This window comes from Heptranchias perlo, chromosome 1, assembly GCF_035084215.1.
Source record: "Heptranchias perlo isolate sHepPer1 chromosome 1, sHepPer1.hap1, whole genome shotgun sequence".
Classification (NCBI taxonomy): Eukaryota; Metazoa; Chordata; class Chondrichthyes; order Hexanchiformes; family Hexanchidae; genus Heptranchias; species Heptranchias perlo.
In genome coordinates this window covers 134,138,709-134,162,703 of record NC_090325.1, presented here as the reverse complement: position 1 = coordinate 134,162,703, position 23,995 = coordinate 134,138,709, and the positions used below count along the sequence as shown (strand labels likewise).

Here is a 23,995-nt window from a genome sequence, read left to right as displayed (position 1 = left end):
AGGGCTCTTTTCTCTAGAAAAGAAAGTCCTGAGGGGTGACCTCATAGAGGTCTTTAAGGTTATGAAAGGGTTTGATGGGTTAGATGTGGAGAAGATATTCTCACCTGCAGGGGAGAAGAACTAGGGGCCATAAACATAAGATAGTCACTAATAAATCCAATAGGGAATTCAGGAGAAACTTCTTTACCCAGTGGTTAGAATGTGGAACTCGCTACCACAATGACTAGTTGAGGTGACTCGCATAGATGCATTTAAGGGGAAGCGAAATAAACACAAGGGAGAAAGGAATAGAAGGATATGCTGATAGGGTTAGTTAAATAGTGAGGGAGGAGGCTGGTATGGAGCATAAACACCGGCATGGACCTGTTGGGCCAAATGGCCTGCTTCTGTGCTGTACATTCTATGTAATCTATGAATGCCCATGATGGGATCATGTTCTCTTCGCCAGAAGAGACATCTGAAAGTCCTGGAGTGGAGAAGTCAAAATCCTAAACAAATATCTCCAATGGCTGCTCCCCTCCACATTAAGAAGCACCCAGAAATTCCAAGGATCTCACAAGTAAAAAAAAAATTGACAGAACAAAGAGTAGGCAACAAGCTCACCAGATATGAAGACAAAGGGATAAATTTAAACTTTCGCCACCGGGCGATAAATTGGCAGTAGCGGATTGGCTGCCTGTTATACACCCCATCTGATTTTCCCTTCTTGATTTCAATGGAAAGGAAAATCAGATGGGGTATATGACAGGTGGCCAATCCACCACCGCCAGTTTACCATCTGGTGGTGAAAGTAAAAAATCTACCCCAATGAGTTCACCTTTAAAATGTTCTCGGGCTGTTGTGTGAGCTGCACAGCCCGCTGCTCCAGTTTTTTTTAAATGCATCAGATGGTACTGTACCCATGGCACCAAGTAGTGCAATTTCTGGAGGCCTTGACACTCCCCTAGAATGCTGGAGGCCTTGACACTCCCCTAGAATGCAGACTGCATATTTTAATGATGCTTGTGCCACAGGACAATGGAAGCCTCTTGTGTCCCTAGTGCAAAATCTGAGCCAGGTACAAACTCAGCAGAGGAATTAAGTTCTTGGTCTTCCGTTCCTTCTGTACCGTGTTTGTGCAGGCAGCATACAGGGGTTCAATTTCAGGCCCTAAAAGTGAGAATGAGGAGCACTGGTGGCAGCCATTTTCTTTTGGTGTGATGTTTATGTTTAATACCTCTGCTGGTGGTGAAGTCTCACTGCAATATAAATAAGTAAGGTTGTATCACCAACAGGAATTAATAAAGTAGATTTTGTGAATTACTGCTCCTGGTGCAGAGCTTCGTGCGATAGGAGCACATATTAGGAATTTCGCAACGGAGGTTTAGTGGCCACCAAATGATTTTCCATCCAGTAAAACGAATACCCATGTTCCAACTTCAGGTTTCAGGAAAAACTAGGGCCTGAAATTTCTTGGGCCAGGAAGAGTGGAAAGCTGGTGCATTCCTGACAGGGGGCTAAAATTCAGGATGGAACCCAATTCTGCCGGGTTTGCGTCCCAATTACTGTTCACCCTAAATTCTGGCCAGGGGTCAGACATGTGTTCTGCCTAACCCCCCATGTCAAGGCGTTGTGTCTGGTGGAGCTCCCAGGCTATCTGCCCATTATGGCCTTGTAAAGAAAGACAGAAATTGTATTTATATAGCACCTTTCACGACCTCAGAACGTCCCAAATCAACTTACAGACAATGAAGTACTTTTTGAAGTGTTCTCACTGTTGTAATGTCGGCAAACACAGCAGACAATTTCCACACAGCAAGCGCCTACAGACAGCAATGAGATAAATAATCAGATAATCTGTTTTAATGGTGTTGATTGAGGGGTAAATATTGACCGGGACACCAGGAGAACTCCACTGCTCATTTTCAAATAGTGCCATTGAATCTTTTACGTCCACCTGAGAAGGCAGATATGGTCTCGGTTTAACGTCTCATCTGAAAGATGGTGCCTTCGACAGTGCAGCACACCCTCAATACTGCACTAAGGTGTCAGCCTCCATTATGTGCTCAAAGGGCTGATTTTTAAGCCTGCCCGTCTAGCGGAAACTGGGTGTGTGGGCAGTTAAAATGGCTGCAGCGACTTACCCCCTCCAATCCTGCTACCTTCCTGTGGGCTGTAATTTTAACCTGCAGGTCCCATCTTTAAATATGCAGATCAGGTTCCAAATGAGGTCATCGGGACCTGACTACAATTCTAACTTGGCGACAAGGGGAGCCAGGGTCAGAAGAGGCCCAGAAAGGTAGGTTCATTTTTTTTGGTATGCTTATGCCAAGAAACTTTGGGCCTCCCATGCTTGGGCTTCCCCTCCCCTCCTGCGACCAACAATGCCTCCCAACCCCCCTCACAACCACTTACCTGAATGTCAGGGATCGTTCTCCGGAAGCCTCTTGGTGGCGTCCTGTTGCCCAAAATCCCGCTCCCATCCACCGGCCAGCTAGCACTTCTGGCCTGAGATTTTAAACTCCCAGGCCACACGCTGAGGAGGGCCAGATGGTTTGATGGCCGCCTCAGCCCCCGTCTGCATGACTCCCACCAAGGAGTTAAAATCAGGGCTCAAGTCTCTGGAGTGGGGCTTGAACCCATGACCTTCTGACTCAGACGTGAGAGTGCTACCAATGAGCCAAGGCTGACACATGAGGCCACAATGGAACGTTTGCCAGCTGAGAGCTGGCTTGATTTCCATTGAGGACTTTTGGAAAGACCTAAAATATTCCAAGGCATAAGTAATCGATTATAGGGGGATTCATTAACTTTATTTAAAAGAAGTATAGCTGACTTAGGAGTTGAAGATTTAAAATATTCACCTTTGTCTTAAGTCCACGAAGGGTCTCAGGGTCTGTGGGCCATTCAGCCTTGCAGCAGTGTAATAGGGAGGACACCATTGCATACCCGCCCTGACCATTTAAATGACCCAGCCCCCAAAATTACGGCCTGGTTCTACATCTTCCTGCATGGGCGGACTGGAGTTCCGCTCCATTGCACTTGCACCAACAGAATTTTTGGCCCTAGGTATATACCTGAAAATTGGATATCAAATAGCCTAATGAATTTATCTGTGAAATTTTGTCTGAGTCAGTTTCACAAACGTGCAGACTTGTGGTATGAAATTATTTAAGAGGATGACATTTTGAAGAGTTCATTTGTTCAAAAATAAAAATGTTCATCTAGCAGTTGTAGTATTTCTAATGATTGTACATTACGTTTTTTGAGAAAAGTAAAAAGTTCAATAAAAAAATGAAATGATGAGGACACTCACTAACTCTTTCCTTGTCTTGTCTCTGAAGCCCATGAGTCTTTTTATTGTGGTTTCCATTTTCGTGGAGCACTTTGAACCAGTCCTTTAGCCTCGATACAACTTCTCTGAACTCCCTGTCACTGCATTCTGTTAAAGAAACAACATTAGACTGGCTATTAAAAAAATGTGACTAAATAATAATCTATACATATCAAATTATACAGATTTGCTTTCTTCTTTTGGTTGCTCCAAATCCGAAACATTTGGCACCGTGTATCCTCCTAATGCAGGAAGGATGCAACAATCTTGACGATATACTTGAAGACTCCATGAACTGATCAACTGACGATAGAAATGGGTTGATTTAAAATATGTTAGTTTTCCTCTTGTCTTCCTGATATTGTAGGACACTCAGATTTTGTTTGAGAACTGATAAACTGAGGTAACCAGACTTGCGTGCCAAGCAGCTCTGAGACTCAAACATGTGACTTTCTGGGTAGGAGCCAAATATTTGACTATGAACTATTAGGCCATCTAATTGTTTTGTATAAACATGCTTTCCAACTGAGATGCACAGCACCATTCATAAAGGGAGGAAAGCTCATTACTCCCATTGACCATTACAGGTGTGCAAGTACATTCGTATTTTTGGCAATTATTCACCTACTCCTGACACTTGTGACAGTACAAATGTTGTCACTAAAGTGTAACACTTGAGGGTAGAGCTTCCGCTTGATTGCGTTGGTTTTATCAGCACAATCCGGCTGTATCAACGCAAAAGATCGCGGAAAATCGATTTACTCTAGGGGTAAATTACGTCCAGCATAATTCGAATTTCCGCAATCTTTTGTGCTGGTTCAAAAATCATTTCGCTGAAGCCGGGCCTGCCCACAAAACTGGCCACACCCCTGATCGAAACAACGAGGATGGCGAGTTTCTGCCGATAGTGGCCGTTCGAGGAGGGTCTTCAAATTAAGGGTCTTAGGCGTACAGGCACTAGTAGGCACATTTTATATGTTATTACATATTATAAAATATTAATTTACAAAGAAACTGACTAGTGTACAACAATGAAAGTAGTAAATGGTTCAGTATAGTTTTTTTTAAGTCATTTTCAGTGATTTAAAATCAAGTTATCCACAGGTGGAGGACTTGACATTTATTAAAAATGCTTATTTTTTGTGATAAACCCATTTTCAGCTGTATTAATAAAATTGCACCAGGTTACCACTCTTAAATACATCTTAAATACATCAATGAATATTTTTTATTGCAAAGAAAAAAAACAATTATGCTCTATTAAATTGTCGGATTGCGCTGCTTCATGGAAGATTTTATGTTTGTGATTATGCAAATGCAAGAGTGGAAACTCTAGGCTTTGATTTTAACACTAACCCTCTAAGACTGTCCAATCGGTTTATTAAAATACTCAAAAGATCTCTAGTGACATTGTTCATGGTGAGTTGGAGGCTTTTATGAACAAGGATGTTATAGAAAGACAGAAATAGTTTTTATATAGTGCCTTTCACATCCTCAAGAATGTCCCAAAGTGCTTCACAGCCAATGAATTACTTTTGAGATGCGGTCATTGCTGTTATGTAGATAAACTCAGCAGCCAATTTCTGCACAGTAAAGTCCCTCAAACAGCAATGAGATAAACGAACAGTGCCATGGGATCTTTTATGTTCACTTGAACAGCCAGGTGAAACCTTGGTTTAATGGCTCATCTGAAAGATGGTACCTTCAACAATGCAGCCCTCCCTCAATATTGCACAGAAATGTCAGCCTAGATTATGTGCTCAATCTCCATCTTAGGCACGATTGAAAACTGAGATTCCTGGTTAAAGAATGTTAAGAAGAAATAGAAAAGTCACACATTTTTTTCCTCACTTCCTCCCCCTTTTTTTTTCAGATCTAGAGACTATTTTTAGAGTCTGGATGATGGACACCCATGCATGCTTCATCTCTGCCTATTTGCAACCGTGCCTTGCTCAACAAATAACTCATCTTGAAAGTCCATTGAAAATATCCAATGGAAATTGGAATGCTTTGTTGATTAAACAGCCATTTTCTTCTATAATTGCACACTCGATAACTACAGTAATGAAGTTTTGGAGATTTATATTGGTTAAGTAGCCTCTAAGCTGCTTGAGAAATGTTAAAAAGATTATTGCAGGTGTATTGTAATTGGTTGATATTTCTTCATTATTGCCAATGAATCCCTTTTTTCTGAGATTACATATTGTAAAATTATCCATTTACACATTTTTGTTAGCGGGGCTGTGACTTGAGAGAAAATTAGGCCCTTCTTGTATTTACTGTTAAGAGAGGAATTTCAGGCCCTGCAGGTGTGACATCATCAGTCATCATGAATCTTACCAGTTTTTATAATTCCATATCCAACTTTCATACCAATGCAATACATACACTGCACTTTATTCTGAAGCTTTAAAATTAGAAGATTTAAACAATATGCTTATGACGCTGTGGATTTGTTTAATTAGATTCAGGCATGTGGAGTAGTGAACAAGTGAGTTTCAATAACACCAAGATATTCCACTACAGCTCTGTGTCTGTCCAGAACTCCCTGCTGTCCGGAAGAGGCAGTCCGCTTTACTCTCTGTGGCCTGTGAACTAACGTAACCCAGTTCCCTGGATAACCCTAAATATTTAGTGCTGGAAGAAGCTGATAGGTCTTATACAAAGAGTTGTAGTCAGATTGAAAGATGTGGGCCAGGATCATCCTGCATGAAGAAGCGTTGCCACCCAGTTACTGCTTTAGCAGTGAATTCCTTTAGTAGTAATCCTACTTTCGGCATAATTACTGTCAGTTTGCCTTTTCCACGATGAATTAAGCATGGCTTAATGAATTAGCACACATCAACTAAAACACTAATTAAACCAATTACTGGGGACTTAACTAAGCTAACCAGCCATTTCCCGTATTAAATACCTACATTAAATAAATTGTGTGCGATCCACAGAACATAATTATGCATGTTTATGACAACATCTGTTGTCAAGAGGGATGAGGTCCTCTGGAAGATTTAAAGGAGTTAGGAAAGAGAGTAAGAAGCAGGACCGCAAAGGTAGTAATAGTGGTTATGTTACTGGCTAGTAATCCAGAGGCCTGGACTAAAATCCAGAGTCATGAGTTCAAATCCCGCCACGGCAGCTGGCGAATTTAAATTCAATTAATTAATTAATTTAAAAAAAATTCAATTAATTAAATAAAAATCTGGAATTAAAATACTAGTATCAGTAATGATGGCCATGAAACTACCGGATTGTCGTAAAAACCCATCTGGTTCACTAATGTCCTTCAGGGAAGGAAGCCTGCCGCCCTTACCCGGTCTGGCCTATATGTGACTCCAGACCCACAGCAATGTGGTTGATTCTTAATTGCCCTCTGAAATGGCCGAGCAAGCCACTCAGTTGTAAAATCTTGCTACGAAAAGTCATAATAAGAATAAAACCGGACGGACCACCCGGCACCAGACACGACAACGGCAAAACACCAAGCCCAGTCGACCCTGCAAGGTCCTCCTTACTAACATCTGGGGACTTGTGCCAAAATTGGGAGAGCTGTCCCACAGACTAGTCAAGCAACAGCCTGACATAGCCATACTCACAGAATCATATCTTTCAGCCAACGTGCCAGACTCTTCCATCACCATCCCTGGGTATGTCCTGTCCCACCGGCAGGACAGACCCACCAGAGGTGGCGGTACAGTGATATACAGTCAGGAGGGAGTGGCCCTGGGAGTCCTCAACATTGACTCTGGACCCCATGAAATCTCATGGCATCAGGTCAAACATGGGCAAGGAAACCTCCTGCTGATTACCACCTACCGTCCTCCCTCAGCTGATGAATCAGTCCTCCTCCATGTTGAACACCACTTGGAGGAAGCACTGAGGGTAGCAAGGGCACAGAATGTACTCTGGGTGGGGGACTTCAATGTCCATCACCAAGAGTGGCTCGGTAGCACCACTACTGACCGAGCTGGCCGCGTCCTGAAGGACATAGCTGCTAGACTGGGCCTGCGGCAGGTGGTGAGCGAACCAACACGAGGGAAAAACTTACTTGACCTCGTCCTCACCAATCTACCTGTCGCAAATGCATCTGTCCATGACAGTATTGGTAGGAGTGACCACCGCACAGTCCTTGTGGAGATGAAATCCCGTCTTCGCACTGAGGACACCATCCAACGTGTTGTGTGGCACTACCACCGTGCTAAATGGGATAGATTCAGAACAGATCTAGCAGCTCAAAACTGGGCATCCATGAGGCGCTGTGGGCCATCAGCAGCAGCAGAATTGTATTCCAGCACAATCTGTAACCTCATGGCCCGGCATATTCCTCACTCTACCATTACCAACAAGCCAGGGGATCAACCCTGGTTCAATGAGGAGTGTAGAAGAGCATGCCAGGAGCAGCACCAGGCGTACCGAAAAATGAGGTGCCAACCTGGTGAAGCTACAACTCAGGACTACATGCATGCTAAACAGCGGAAGCAACATGCTATAGACAGAGCTAAGCGATTCCACAACCAACGGATCAGATCAAAGCTCTGCAGTCCTGCCACATCCAGTCGTGAATGGTGGTGGACAATTAAACAACTAACGGGAGGAGGAGGCTCTGCAAACATCCCCATTCTCAATGATGGCGGAGTCCAGCACGTGAGTGCAAAAGACAAGGCTGAAGCGTTTGCAACCATCTTCAGCCAGAAGTGCCGAGTGGATAATCCATCTCAGCCTCCTCCCGATATCCCCACCATCACGGAAGCCAGTCTTCGGCCAATTCGATTCACTCCACGTGATATCAAGAAAAGGCTGAGTGCACTGGATACAGCAAAGGCTATGGGCCCCAACAACATCCCAGCTGTAGTGCTGAAGACTTGTGCTCCAGAACTAGCTGCGCCTCTAGCCAAGCTGTTCCAGTACAGCTACCACACTGGCATCCACCCGACAATGTGGAAAATTGCCCAGGTAAGTCTTGTCCACAAAAAGTAGGACAAATCCAATCCGGCCAATTACCGCCCCATCAGTCTACTCTCAATCATCAGCAAAGTGATGGAAGGTGTCGTCGACAGTGCTATCAAGCGGCACTTACTCATCAATAACCTGCTCACTGATGCTCAGTTTGGGTTCCGCCAGGACCACTTGGCTCCAGACCTTATTACAGCCTTGGTCCAAACATGGACAAAAGAGCTGAATTCCAGAGGTGAGGTGAGAGTGACTGCCCTTGACATCAAGGCAGCATTTGACCGAGTGTGGCACCAAGGAGCCCTAGTAAAATTGAAGTCAATGGGAATCAGGGGGAAAACTCTCCAGTGGCTGGAGTCATACCAAGCACAAAGGAAGGTGGTAGTGGTTGTTGGAGGCCAAGCATCTCAGCCCCAGGGCATTGCTGCAGGAGTTCCTCAGGGCAGTGTCCTAGGCCCAACCATCTTCAGCTGCTTCATCAATGACCTTCCCTCCATCATAAGGTCAGAAATGGGGATGTTCGCTGATGACTGCACAGTGTTCAGTTCCATTCGCAACCCCTCAAATAATGAAGCAGTCCGAGCCCGCATGCAGCAAGACCTGGACAACATCCAGGCTTGGGCTGATAAGTGGCAAGTAACATTCGCGCCAGATAAGTGCCAGGCAATGACCATCTCCAACAAGAGAGAGTCTAACCACCTCCCCTTGACATTCAACAGCATTACCATCGCCGAATCCCCCACCATCAACATCCTGGGGGTCACCATTGACCAGAAACTTAACTGGACCAGCCATATAAATACTGTGGCTACGAGAGCAGGTCAGAGGCTGGGTATTCTGCGGCGAGTGACTCACCTCCTGCCTCCCCAAAGCCTTTCCACCATCTACAAGGCACAAGTCAGGAGTGTGATGGAATACTCTCCACTTGCCTGGATGAGTGCAGCTCCAACAACACTCAAGAAGCTCGACAACATCCAAGATAAAGCAGCCCGCTTGATTGGCATCCCATCCACCACCCTAAACATTCACTCCCTTCACCACCGGCGCACTGTGGCTGCAGTGTGCACCATCCACAGGATGCACTGCAGCAACTCGCCAAGGCTTCTTCGACAGCACCTCCCAAACCCGCGACCTCTACCACCTAGAAGGACAAGGGCAGCAGGCGCATGGGAACAACACCACCTGCACATTCCCCTCCAAGTCACACACCATCCCGACTTGGAAATATATCGCCGTTCCTTCATTGTCGCTGGGTCAAAATCCTGGAACTCCCTTCCTAACAGCACTGTGGGAGAACCGTCACCACACGGACTGCAGCGGTTCAAGAAGGCGGCTCACCACCACCTTCTCAAGGGCAATTAGGGATGGGCAATAAATGCCGGCCTTGCCAGCGACGCCCACATCCCGTGAACGAATAAAAAAAAAAATCTCGGATTACTCCCAGTGCCACGAGCTAGTGAGTATAGGACGATAGAGCAGATGAATGCATGGCTGGAGAGTTGGTGCAGGAGGGAGGCCTTTAGAATCCTGGGGCTTCGGGGCCAGTTATGGGGGAGGTGGGACCTATACAAGCCGGGCGGGTTGCACCTCAACAGGGCTGGGACCAATATCCTTGTGGGGAGGTTTGCTAGAGCTGTTGGGGAGGGTTTAAACCAGCTTGGCAGGGGAGTGAGAACCCGAGTGTAGATTCAGATGGGACAGAATCAGAACTGGAGATAGAAGGCAGAAAATTAGTAAGTGATTTAGGAAGGCAGAGGAAACAAAGGTTAGGAAATAAACAACAAGGGAGTTTGGCGGTGCTTAAAGGTATATACCTCAATGCAAGCAGTATAGTGAATAAGGCAGATGAGCTGAGGGCATAGATAGACACGTGGCAATACGATATCTTAGTTATTACAGAAACATGGCTTAAAGAGGGGCAGGAGTGGCAGGTCAACGTTCCTCGTAACAGGGTTTTCAGACGAGATAGAGAAGGGGATTAAAAAGTGGGGGTTGGCAATTTTGGTTGAAGAAACAATTACAGCTGTGAGGAGGGATGATATGTTAGAAGGATCATCAAATGAGGTCATATGGGTTGAGCTAAGGAACAAAAAAGGGGCAGTCACATTAATGGGAGTACCCTATAGACCCCCAAAGAGTCAGAGGGAGATGGAAGAGCAAATACATAGGCAAATTTCGGAGAAGTGCAAAAACAATCGGGCAGTAATAGTAAGTGGTTTCAACTACCCTAATATTAACTGGGACACAAACAGTGTGAAGGATATAGAGGGTGCAAAATTCTTAAATTGCATTCAGGAGAACCTTTTTAGCCAGTACGTAGCAAGCTCAATAAGAGAGGGGGCAGTTCTGGATTTAGTTTTAGGAAATGTAGGCTAGGTAGGTGGAAAGAGTATCAGTGGGAGAACATTTTGGTGGTAGTGATCATAATTCAGTTAGTTTTAGCATAGTTATGGAAAAGGACAAAGGTAGAACAGGAGTTAAAGTTCTCAATTGGGGAGAGGCCAATTTTACTAAGCTAAGAAGTGATTTAGCAAAAGTGGACTGGAAACAGCTACTTGAAGGTAAATCAATGTCAGAGCAGTGGGAGGAATTCAAGGGGAAGATTCAAGGGGCGCAGAGTAAACATGTTCCCACAAAGAAAAAGGGTGGGGCTGCCAAATCTACAGCCCCTGGATGTCAAGGAGCATACTGGGTAAGATAAGGCAGAAAAGGAAAGCTTTTGTCAGTCACCGAGAACTAAATACTACAGAAAGTCTAGAGGAGTATAAAATGTGCAGGAGTGAAATTAAAAAGGAAATTAGGAAAACAAAGAGAGGGCATGAAAAAATATTGGCAAGTAAAATCAAGGAAAACCCAAAGATGATTTATAAATACATTAACAGCAAGAGGATAACTAAGGAAAGAGTAGGGTCTATTAGAGACCAAAAAGGTAAACTATGTGTGGAGGCGGAAGATGTTGGTATGGTTCTTAATGAATACTTTGCATCTGTCTTCACAAAAGAGAGGGACGATGCAGACATTGTAGTTAAAGAGGAGGAATGTGAAATATTGGATGGGATAAACTTAGTGAGAGTGGAAGTATTAAGGGGATTAGCATCTTTGAAAGTTGATAAATCACCAGGGCCGGATGAAATGTATCCCAGGCTGTTAAAAGAAGCAAAGGAGGAAATAGTGGAGGCTCTGGCCATCATTTTCCAATTCACACTGGATACAGGCATGGTGCCAGAGGATTGGAGGACTGCTAACGTTGTATCATTGTTTAAAAACGGAGAAAGAGATAGACTGAGTAACTGCAGGCCAGTCAGTGTAAACTCGGTGGTGGGCAAATTATTGGAATCAATTCTGGGGGACAGGATAAACTGTCACTTAGAAGGGCACAGAGTAATCAAGGACAGTCAGCATGGATTTGTTAAGGGAAGGTTGTGTTTGACTAAACTGATTGAATTTTTTGAGGAGGTAACAAGGAGGGTTGATGAGGGTAGAGCATTTGATGTAGTCTACATGGATTTTAGCAAGGCTTTTGACAAGGTCCCACTTGGAAGACTGCTCAAAAAAGTACAAGCCCATGGGATCCAAGGGAGAGTGGCAATTTGGATCCAAAATTGGCTCAGTGGCAGGAAGCAAAGGGTAATGGTCAATGGGTGTTTTTGTGACTGGAAGGCTGTTTCCAGTGGGGTTCCACAGGACTCAGTACTAGGTCCCTTGCTTTTTGTGATATATATTACTGATTTGGACTTAAATGTATGGGGCATGACTAATAAGTTTGTAAATTATACAAAAATTGGCCGTGTGGTTGATTATGAGGAGGAAAGCTGTAGACTGCAGGAAGGTATCAATGGACTGGTCAGGTGGGCAGAAAAGTGAGAAATGGAATTCAATCCGGAGAAGTGTGAGGTAATGCATTTGGGGAGGGCAAACAAGGCAAGGGAGTACACAATAAATGGGAGGATACTGAAAGGTGTAGAGGAAGTGAGGGACCTTGGAGTGCATGTTCACAGATCCCTGAAAGCAGCAGGACAGGTAGATACGGTGGTTAAGAAGGCATATGGAATACTTTCCTTTATTAGCCAAGGCATAGAATATAAGAGCAGGGAGGATATGCTGGAACAGTATAAAACACTGGTTAGGCCACAGTTTGAGTACTGCGCACAATTCTGGTCACCATATTACAGGAAAGATGTAATTGCACCAGAGAGGATACAGAGGAGATTTACGAGGATGTTGCCAGGACTGGAGAATTTTAGCTATGAGGAAAGATTGGTTAGGCTGGGGTTGTTCTCTTTGGAACAGAGGAGGCTGAGGGGTGATTTAATTGAGGTGTACAAAATTATGAGGGACCTAGATAGAGTGGATAGGAAGGACCTATTTCTCTCAGTAGAGAGGTCAATAACCAGGGGGCATAGATTTAAAGTGATTGGTAGAAGGATTAGAGGGGAGCTGAGGAAAAATGTTTTCACCCAGAGGGTGGTATGGGTCTGGAAGTTACTGCCTGAAAGGGTGGTAGAGGCAGAAACCCTCAACTCAATTAAAAAGTACCTGGATGTGCACCTGAAGTGCCGTGACCTACAGGGCTACGGACCAAGTGCTGGAAGGTGGGATTAGGCTGGGTGGCTCATTCTTGGTTGGTGCAGAGATGATGGGCTGAATGGCCTCCATCTATGATTCTATGATCTCTGGGTCTGCTCATGCCAAGATGGAACCAGTTTTCTCTGCCGTGGATAAGGCATGCTATACTGCCTCACAGCATTGGTCCAAATTTGCAAGCGCCAGCAGAGGGCTGGGGGTGGGAGGGTTTAAACTATCAAATGCACGACAGGCGATCCTAATCTGCTGCGCATGCGCCCAGTGCTGTTTTCATGGTGGCAGGATTTGTGGTGTCCAAGTGTCCCGCCGTGGAATTGGGAGCCTGATTTAAATTCACTGCTGCTGCAGGGGTCGGGAGACCCAGCTCCACAAGGTAAGTGCCTTTTCCAGGATTCTTTATGGGTCAGGAGGAGCAGGAATACACCCACCGGCTCCTCTCTTCCCCTGGAATGGTCTGGACACAGTTCTTCCATTTGCTATTTTAACAATCATTAACTCATTTAAATTAAATTGACTGACTACTTTGTTAAAATAGCAAAACAAAGAATTTCACCCAAACGTGCTAACTGAGGGGCGGAAAAGCCACTCCCATGCACTGGCAGCACAGGCACATACTGGGCGCAGAGGGCTCAGAAAACCAGGATCATTTACAGTGAATCTGAATTGTGGAAGCCATAGGTTTGCTGATAGAGGCTTGTTCTGCTCCATGGTGCAAGCCTTGTTACATTATTCATTTGGGCCCTATCCTTGCTTCCACCAGAATTCCAATGAGTTACAGCCTCGGGACCCGACCAGCTCTCCGCACCTTTAAAAGTTGGGGTAAACCACACTCCTGCAGATACATAGCTACTGGAAGTAGGTTTCTTGGCATTGCACGATTGCCTGTTTCTTTGGATTGAATGTTTATTTGTTGCTTTTTGCTTGGTTCAACTGTAATGCTAGGTCCCAGAATTCAAAGGACTTTGCCTGGCATAGACTTTCCTGCCTTCCCCTAGACATAGCATTCTCCTGCCTCATATCCACACAAAGCACAGCAGAAAGTACCCAATTTCAAACTCTGCCGCTAACAGGAAGTGCAGCTGTCACCTTGAGAAACTGCACCAACACACTTCTGCTCCTGCCCAGGAAATCCCAATATCTGTGCTCGTTTAAATGCAGCTGCCCAGGAAATCCCAATGTCTGTGCTTATTTAAATGCAGCTAGTGTGGTCCCCAAACAAGGTGAGAGGTGGCTTGTGTGCAGTATAAACACCGGCATAGACCTGTTGGGCCGAATGGCCCGTTTCTGTGCTGTAAATTCTATGTAATACTATGTAAGTCCCATCTATATGCCAGCAGTGCAAAATGTATTGGCTAAGAGAAGCATTTCAGCTTCCCATTTGTTAAAAAATGGTAGAAATTCCACCATCGAAATGAGATAATTCCAGTGATACGAAGGGCCGTGTGGAAAATGGGGTAGAACCTAGATCTGCTGCGTTTCAGCCTCTTTTAGATTGGAATATACTGCAAACAAATTGCAAACCGCCAGATGGGCGCTTTTTCTGCCTGGGACCTCCCCCCTGCCATATCCTAGTGGTAGTTTGGGGGAGTGTCTAGCAGCATTCCTGGGCAATCATCGGAATCCCACCAAATACATCTCTGAATGGCCCAGCAGATCCCACGCCTGTTGAGTGCAGGTGCAGGATCTAAAACAGATCCAAAAATTAAAAAGGCAAACAGCAAACAGGTCTGCCATTGTGGGACATTTGAATTTTGGATCCCTTTCCTCTTTGGTCCACGTGGCCTCTTGCTCCCTTCCTCGGAGCCCATCCCTATTGTTTCAATGACCCTGTCACCCAGGATTTGGGATGAAATCACGGCCAGGTTAAAGCATTAGGTAGAAGTGGTGCAATGGCACCGTGGAATTTCTCCCCTAAGTAACACAGAGAGGACTTTTATCCCACTGCATGAATTCTATACTTACCAAGATAAAAGGTGTTAGTGCTGGGATGGATTTTTTTTCCAAACATTATTTGCAGTGTTAGCACAGAAAAGACAGTTTGGCCCATCAAGTCTGCTCCTTCTCAACGCATGTAACCTATCATGGACTCTACCTCACTTATTTAGTCTCCTGAGGGAAAGTTCTGTGTAACTACTTCCTAGACTCCTAATTTTAATCAAACAAAAGCCCAGAGTATCTATGCACTCCTACATCTTCACTGTCCAGCCCTACCTCGTTGCTTTTGACAGATTGCATTTTATTGGCCACAGGAGCAAATAAGCCCACTGTATTCCATGGAGAATTTGATTATCACTGACCATATACTAGTCCATATAACCACTCATAATCAGATAGTCATTCAATTGTTTTGAAGGTATGAATCAATAGTGTACTAACTGACTTTAATCTGCTCAGGGAAAATAAAATGCGGAGCCATCAAAGGACCTATCTTCAAATTATAAATTTTAGCCTCAGCCTCTATTGTCATATCAAGTGTAACTACACAATGATTAGCACAACTTAAGTGTTCACTTACTGCTAAGTTGCTAATCACTTCTAGTGGATAGTTAAACATTATTAAAGAGGACTTCATTTATTTGTAACAAAATTGTAAATGCATTCTTTATACATACATGTGTTTGTGATTTTATTGCAATTTTCCCACCACATCTAATGCAGCACCTAGTGTAGTGCTCACTGAACACCCCATGAAATTGCTTGGACTTTCAAACCTCCTTTTTGGCCATCCCTGTTCTATCCATTTCATGTCTGAGATCACATTATAGGGGCAATTCAACGATCCAGTGCTTGCAGATAGTGCATCTTGAGAAATGGCAGGTACAGCTCAATAGCTGATCCCCTATTACACTTAACGGAATGACATTTCCATTTCTGATTTTAACCATCAATTAGTGCCAAATTATATGCGTATTGGGACTGCAGACTTGCACCCCAAAGGAGTCAGGTTATAAACGTTGACAGTAATTTAAGTTAGGACTCTTAACAGCCATCAAAGAGAGAAGAATTTCATTCCAACAATCTGGGGCAGATCCAAGCTTAGGCCTTAGGGCAGAGAAAAAGAGATGGTTACTCTCCTACAGTGAAGCTGTTTGCAGAAATTGATTCAGGACACTTGGTTTAGCCTTTTGGATTCCCATTGAAGAGGAAGCAGGGAAAGCAACTGATGTGAAATGTAAAGACCAGAGAAGCTCAAGCATCACAATCTAGAAAAGAGTCAATAAAATATTAAATGGTATAGATAAGGCAAACCCAGAATATTCCCAGGCAAAGGAATTTAGTGAAGAGTAGATTCAAAACAGATATTAGCAAGAATGGGTTTAATTTTCATTTCTGGCCTACACCAGGTGGGAGGTGGGTGAGGCGTCTGCTCTGCCTGTCCGATGATGGTCCGTGGAAGTCCTGATCTATTTTCATGATCAGGCCTCATTTAAAGATGCCAGCACTAATCATGTAATTATAAGCAGAGACCAAAGTGGGCCTGCGGCAGCAGCTCAAAGGGGAGGAATGAAAAATTCAAGGGAGTGGGGAGGGGGTTGTGAGGTTTGCCAATGGAACAGCACATTTTAGCAAAAGGGAAATGTAAAGAGCACACCAAGCAGCAAGGAGTTGAAATTAAGGGAGCCTTTAAGGCTTAAAAGTCCCAAAGAGAATGAAGAAAAAGTCATTGCCAGATCTGCATACTGGGCAAAGTGTAACAATAAGCCAAACCGACCAGGTTCAATTATTGCTCTTCACTGAGTTAACTGATCACGGCCTGGACTGTTGGGTGCTAGAGTTTGCCTTAATATCATTGAGGTAAAGAGGGGAAAAATAAACCAAGATTCATATCCAGTGATGCCACTTGGAAAGTGTGTATAAACATTGGGTGAGAATAGAATGGGGTTTCTTGGTCAAATATCTTCCCAACAGTCTAGTGAAAGATATATTATGTAAAGATAGTAAAGATATCCAGTCCCCTCCCAGATCAATTACCTTCATCTGTGCAAGGTGGGGTGTGGGGGGGGGGGGAATGCAAGATTCTCCCTCATTCACCTGCCAGAATTTTACTGGGCTGTGTAAATGGGGCAAAATTCCAGGGGAACTTGGTTTCCATCTCAAATTCTAGCCCCTGTTGGATGATTATGCCCAAGTCGTGCCCTGAGCCTGATTGGAATTCCATGTACTAGTCTTTCTCAAAAAGAAATCCACATAAGTGGTTGCCGTGAGACAGTGGCACCTCAGCAGTACTTTACAGTGTAGAGAATTCAGTTCTCATATAGGATACTGTACATAATGCATTAGACTAGAGACATGACTGTGATTGTAGGATGTACCATCAATTTTGACATCAGGTGGTCACATTCAGATCAATGATTTCTTGTTTGTACTGCCACCGTTAGGGAAATAGAAAAACAGTTTGCACTGGTACAGTAGGGGGCTCTCCTGCCACCATTGTTAGAACAGACATTTGACTGGTTTAATGATCATATTTGAATGTTGTGCTAATCATGGTGAAGGTAGATCAGTGCTGGAGAATGGAATACCTTTTCCTCTTTTGTCACTCAGTTGTATCAGCATCAAGCACTTCTAGTTCAGGTACAGATCAGTCGGTTACAGAATAAAGCTCGCCATGCTCTACCCCAGCAATGTGCCTTAGCCCAGTGTCAGGAGAGCACCCTACTGCACCAGTGCAAACTTTCTTTCTATTTCCCCTAAGCAATTCTTATAGCTTACCTAAGTGAAATTGTCAATTTAGGATCTATTTTGATTTGTGCAACCCATGCCCACAAGGAACTGGTTTCAGTCTGCCCAAACTCATTTCACAGACAATCTGTATGTCTACCAGACAGTCTGGGCAGGATTAAAACCTAGATCACAGAAATGAAAAGCTAACTCCATGTCTGGTGCATTGTGCGACAAAGTCCTTATAGTTAGCTTTTTAAAAAAATATATTTTGTTCCAGCTGAGTATATGATTCAGGTAGGATACTAATAAAAAGTCAAATCAGTATACAGGAATGTGGAATAAAGCAATTTAACATAAATTGTAAAATAAATGGAACTAAAGTAATTCAAAACCAAACCATTACTGTATCTGATGGACTGATAAATGAAGCTTTAATGGGAAAAGACAAACATGAAAGATTGTTGAAGCTTAGGCACAATAAAAAAAAATGCATAACAAATCAGAAGCTTCCTACACAAACTTGACAGGAAGTGCCTTAGATCAGACTTTATGCTAGCTCAAACCATCCTTGGAATTACATCCAATTTTCTATCCATTAACAGAATTAGGTAAGAGCAGAGTGAAGCTGACAGCTTTGAGGCTACCTTATCTTTCTTCATCAACTAAAATAAAATTACTTGATCAATTTAAAATTGTAATCAAATGTTCCAGATTTCAGTTCCACTCACAAAGCCAGATTTTTTTGTGATTGCTCTTTAACAGTTTCTGTAAAGATGCTCCACTGCAAGAATTTTAGTACCTTAACTCCGTCGTAAACACTTAACATGCAACAATATTACACACATAAGGGTGTGACTGATTTTTTACAATTACTTACATAATTAATCAAGAAAAAGAAAGACTTGCATTTATATAGTGCCTTTCACAATCTCAGGATGTCTCGAAGCACTTTACAGCCAATGAAATACTTTTGAAGTGTAGTCACAGTTGCAATGTAGGAAACGCTGCAGCCAATTTGCACACAGCAAGCTCCCACAAACAGCAATGTGACAGCGACCAGATAATCTGTTTTTAGTGATGTTGTTTGAGGGATAAATATTGGCCAGGACATGGGATCTTTTACGTACACCTGAGAGGGCAGAAGGGCTTCGGTTTAATGTCTCATCTGAAATATGGCACCTCCGACGGTGCAGCACTCCCTCAGTACTGGAGTGTCAGCTTAGATTCTGTGCTCAAGTCTCTGGAGTGGGACTTGAACCCATAACCTTCTGACTCAGGCAAGAGTGCTACCACTGAGCCACAGCATAAATTAAAAAATTTCTTTAAAAGAATATAAATTTAAAAGGAATACATATGGGGTTTATGATCAGTTCTGATGAAAGGCCATCAACCTGAAACATTAACTCTGTTTCTCTGTCCACAGATGCTGCCTGACCTGCTGAGTGTTTCCAGCATTTTCTGTTTTTATTTCAGATTTCCAGAATCTGCACTATTTTGCTTTTATTATTATGGGGTTGATAGTGCCAATGCAGAGACATCAGGATTCTTGCATGTTGCATTCACCTGTAGCTCAGAGTGTTGATATTGCACTACAATGCAACCTCAGTGCGTTTAAATAAATTTACAGAATTCCTGGCAAAGATGGCATGATCTGCAGTGATTAGCAAAGGGATTAGCATCGTTGAAAGTAAATAAATCACAAGGGCCAGATGGAATGTATCCCAGGCTGTTAAAAGAAGCAAGGGAGGAAATAGCGGAGGATCTGACCATCATTTTCCAATCTTCACTGGATACAGGCATATGCCGGAGGATTGGAGGAGTGCTAATGTTGTATAAAAAGGGAATGAGGGATAGACCAAGTGAGTCAGTCTAACCACGGTGGTGGCCAAATTATTGGAATCAATTCTGAGGGACAAGATAAACCATCACTTAGAATGGTGCAGAGTAATCAAGGACAGTCAGCATGGATTTATTAAGTTGATTGAATTTTTTTTAGGAGGTAACAAGGAGGGTCGATGAGGGTAGTGTATTTGATGTAGTCTACATGGATTTTAGCAAGGCTTTTGACAAAGTCCTACATGGCAGACTGGTCAAAAAAGTACAAGCCCATGGGATCCAAGGGAGAGTGGCAAGTTGGATCAAAAATTGGTTCAATGGCAGGAAGCAAAGGGTAATGGTCGATGGGTGTCTTTGTGACTGGAAGTTTCCAGTGGGGTTCCGTAGGGCTCAGTACTAGGTCCCTTGCTTTTTGTGATATATATTACTGATTTGGACTTAAATGTAGAGGGCATGATTAAAAAGTTTGCAGATGATACAAAAATTGGCCGTGTGGTTGATGGTGAAGAGGAAAGCTGTAGACTGCAGGAAGATATCAATGGACTGGTCAGGTGGGTAGAAAAGTGGCAAATGGAGTTCAATCTGGAGAAGTGTGAGGTAATGCATTTGGGGAGAGCAAACAAGGCAAGGGAGTACACAATAAATGGGAGGATACTGAAAGGTGTAGAGGAAGTGAGGGACCTTGAAGTGCATGTTCACAGATCCCTGAAGGTAGCAGGTCAGCTAGATAAGGTGGTTAAGAAGGCATATGGAATACTTTCCTTTATTAGCCGAGGCATAGACTATAAGAGCAGGAAGGTTATGCTGGAACTGTATAAAACACTGGTTAGGCCATAGCTTGGGTACTGTGTACAGCTCTGGTCCCTACATTACAGGAAAGATGTAATTGCACTAGATATGGTAAAGAAGAGATTTACGAGGATGTTGCAAGGATTGGAGAATTTTAGCTATGAGGAAAGATTGGGTTGTTCTCTTCGGAACAGAGGAGGCTGAGGGGTGATTTAATTGAGATGTACAAAATTATGAGGGGCCCAGATAGAGTGGATAGGAAGGACCTATTTCTCTCAGTAGAGAGGTCAATAACCAGGGGGCATAGATTTAAAGTGATTGGTAGAAGGATTAGAGGGGAGCTGAGGAAAAATATTTTCAGCCAGAGGGTGGCAATTGCCTGAAAGGGTGGTAGACGCAGCAACCCTCAACTCATTTAAAAAGTACCTGGATGTGCACCTGAAGTGCCGTGACCTACAAGGCTACTGACCAAGTGCTGGAAAGTGGGATTAGGCTGGGTGGCTCATTTTCGGCCGGCGTGGACACAATGGGCTGAATGGCCTCCTCCGGTGGTGTAAATTTTCTATGATTCTATGATCCAAGGGCCAGGAGGGAACTGATTTATTGGCAGTAACTCTTAAAGAATTGCTAGTGACCCATAACGCTGTTGGGCTTTTTAAAAAATTCGTTCATGGGATGTGGGCGTCGCTGGCAAGGCCAACATTTGTTGCCAATCCCTAATTGCCCTTGAAAAGGTGGTGATGAATGGCCTTATTGAACCACTGCATTCAGTGTGGTGAAGGTTCTCCCACAATGCTGTTAGGTAGGGAGTTCCACGATTTGGACCCAGCAATGGTGAAGGAATAGTGATATATTTCCAAGTCGGGATGGTGTGTGACTTGGAGAGGAACGTACAGGTGGTGTTGTTCCCATGTGCCTGCTGCTCTTTTCCTTCTTGGTGGTGGAGGTCGCAGGTTTGGGAGGTGCTGTCGAAGGAGCCTTGGAGAGTTGCTGCAGTGCATCCTGTAGATGATACACACTGCAGCCATGGTGCGCTGGGAGTGAATGATTAGGATGGTGGGTGGGGGGCAATCAAGCGGGCTGCTTTGTCCTGGATGGTGTTGAGCTTCTTGAGTGTTGTTGGAGCTGCACTCATCCAGGCAAGTGGAGAGTATTCCATCACACTACTGACTTGTTGCCTTGTAGATGATGGAAAGGCTTTGGGGAGTCAGGAGGTGAGTCACTTGACGCAGAATACCCAGCCTCTGATCTGCTCATGCAGCCACAGTATTTATGAGGCTGGTCCAGTTAAGGTTCTGGTCAATGGTGACCCCCAGGATGTTGATGGTGGGGGATTCGGCGATGATAATGCCGTTGAATTTCAAGGGGAGGTGGTTAGACTCTCTCTTGTTGGAGATGGTCATTGCCTGGCACTTGTCTGGCGCGAATGTTACTTGCCACTTATCAGCCCAAGCCTGGATGTTGTCCACGTCTTGCTGCATGCGGGCACAGACTGCTTCATTATCTGAGGGGTTGCAAATGGAACTGAACACTGTGCAATCATCAGCGAACATCCCCATTTCTGACCTTATGATGGAGGGAAGGTCATTGATGAAGCAGCTGAAGATGGTTGGGCCTAGGACATTGACCTCAGGAGGTCCTGCAGCAATGCCCTGGGGCTGAGATGATTGGCCTCCAACAACCATCTTCCTTTGTGTTAGGTATGACTCCAGCCACTGGAGAATTTTCCCCCTGATTCCCATTGACTTCAATTTTACTAGGGCTCCTTGGTGCCACACTCGGTCAAATGCTGCCTTGATGTCAAGGGCAGTCACTCTCACCTCACCTCTGGAATTCAGCTCTTTTGTCCATGTTTGGAGGTCTGGAGCCAAGTGGTCCTGACGGAACCCAAACTGAGCATTGGTGAACAGGTTATTGGTGAGTAAGTGCCGCTTGATAGCACTGTCGATGACACCTTCCATCACTTTGCTGATGATTGAGAGTAGACTGATGGGGCGATAATTGGCCGGATTGGATTTGTCCTGCATTTTGTGGGCAGGACATACCTGGGCAATTTTCCACATTGTCGAGTAGATGCCAGTGTTGTAACTGTACTGGAACAGCTTGGCTAGAGGCGTGGCTAGTTCTGGAGCACAAGTCCTCAGCACTAAAGCCGGGACGTTGTCGGGGCCCATAGCCTTTGCTGTATCCAATGCACTCAGCAGTTTCTTGATAATACATGGAGTGAATCGAATTGGCTGAAGACTGGCTTATAATCGTGGGGATATTAATAGGAAGCCGGGATAGATTATCCACTCGGCACTTCTGGCTGAAGATGGTTACAAGCGCTACAGCTTTGTCTTTTGCACTCACATGCTGGTTCTGCCATCATTGAGGATGTGGATGTTCATGGAGTCTCCTCCTTCCGTTAGCATTTAATTGTCCATCACCATTCACGACTGGATGTGGCAGGACTGCAGAGCTTTGATCTGATCCATTGGTTGTGGAATCGCTTAGCTCTGTCTATAGCATGTTGCTTCCGCTGTTTAGCATGCATGTAGTCCTGTGTTGTAGCTTCACCAGGTTGACACCTCATTTTTAGGTATTCCTGGTGCTGCTCCTGGCATGCTCTTCTACACTCTTCAATGACAGGGTTGATCCCCTGGCTTGTTGGTAATGGTAGAGTGAAGAATATGCTGGGCCATGAGGTTACAGATTGTGCTGGAATACAATTCTGCTGCTGCTGATGGCCCACAGCTCCTCATGGATGCCCAGTCTTGAGCTGCCAGATCTGTTCCGAATCTATCCCATTTAGCACGGTGGTAGTGCCAGACAACACGTTGGATGGTGTCCTCAGTATGAAGACGGGACTTTGTCTTCACAAGGACTGTGCAGTGGTCACTCCTACCAATACTGTCCTGGACAGATGCATCTGCAACAGGTAGATTGGTGAGGACGAGGTCAAGTAGGTTTTTCCCTCATGTTGGCTCGCTCACCACCTGCCGCAGGGCCAGTCTGGCAGCTATGTCCTTCAGTACTCGGCCAGTTCAGTCTGTAGTGGTGCTACCGAGCCACTCTTGGTGATGGACATTGAAGTCCCCCACCTAGAGTAAATTCTGTGCCCTTGCTACCCTCAGTGCTTCCTCCAAGTGGAGGGCAACATGGAGGAGGACTGATCCATCAGCTGTGGGAGGTCAGTAGCTGGTAATCAGCAGGAGGTTGCCCATGTTTGACCTGATATCATGAGATTTCATGGGGTCCGGAGTCAACATTGAGGACTCCCAGGGCCACTCCCTCCTGACTGTATATCACTGTACTGCCACCTCTGGTGGGTCTGTCCTGCCAGTGGGACAGGACATATCCAGGGATGGTTAGTTGCTGCATTATTGCTTCTGGCTGCTGATACATTTGTAGCTATTTTTGGAGGTCTGCTATACTTGAATAGGGGACATAGCTTAACATTTAGAGCCACGACTTGCAGGAGTGAAGTTAGGAAATGCGTCTACACGCAAAGGGTGGTAAAAGTTTTGAACGCTCTTCTGCAAATGGCAGCTGATGCTAGCTGAATTGTGAATTCTAAATCTGAGATTGATAGATTTCTGTGAACCAAGGTATTAAGGGGTAAGGGGCTAAGGCGGGTAAATGGAGTTAGGTCACAGGTACACCATGATCTCATTGAATGGCGGAACAGGCTCGAATGTCTGAATGCCACTGCCATTTGCTGCCTCCTAATATGCGCCACCTTCTCCTGTGGGACGTGTGATTGGTTGATGTGCCTGTCATGGTTGAATAGCTACCAGTGTGTGTGGCCTGTGAGATGACGATGGGCGGCTTGCAACAGTGGTAATGTGTAAGGGTGAGAGGAAGCATCTAATTGGAAGA

At 44.6% G+C, this 23,995-nt stretch overlaps 1 protein-coding gene across 3 annotated transcripts in view; it reads right to left on the bottom strand.

Moving 5' to 3' along the window:
• spock3 (SPARC (osteonectin), cwcv and kazal like domains proteoglycan 3) overlaps positions 1–23,995 on the bottom strand; it is a 565,624-nt gene that overhangs the window by 59,895 nt on the left and 481,734 nt on the right. For all 3 annotated transcript variants that reach the window (XM_067991144.1, XM_067991135.1, XM_067991152.1), the window contains exon 7: positions 3,296–3,421. In XM_067991144.1, the coding sequence (XP_067847245.1) occupies positions 3,296–3,421 (126 nt within the window). The remainder of the gene's footprint in view (positions 1–3,295; positions 3,422–23,995) is intronic.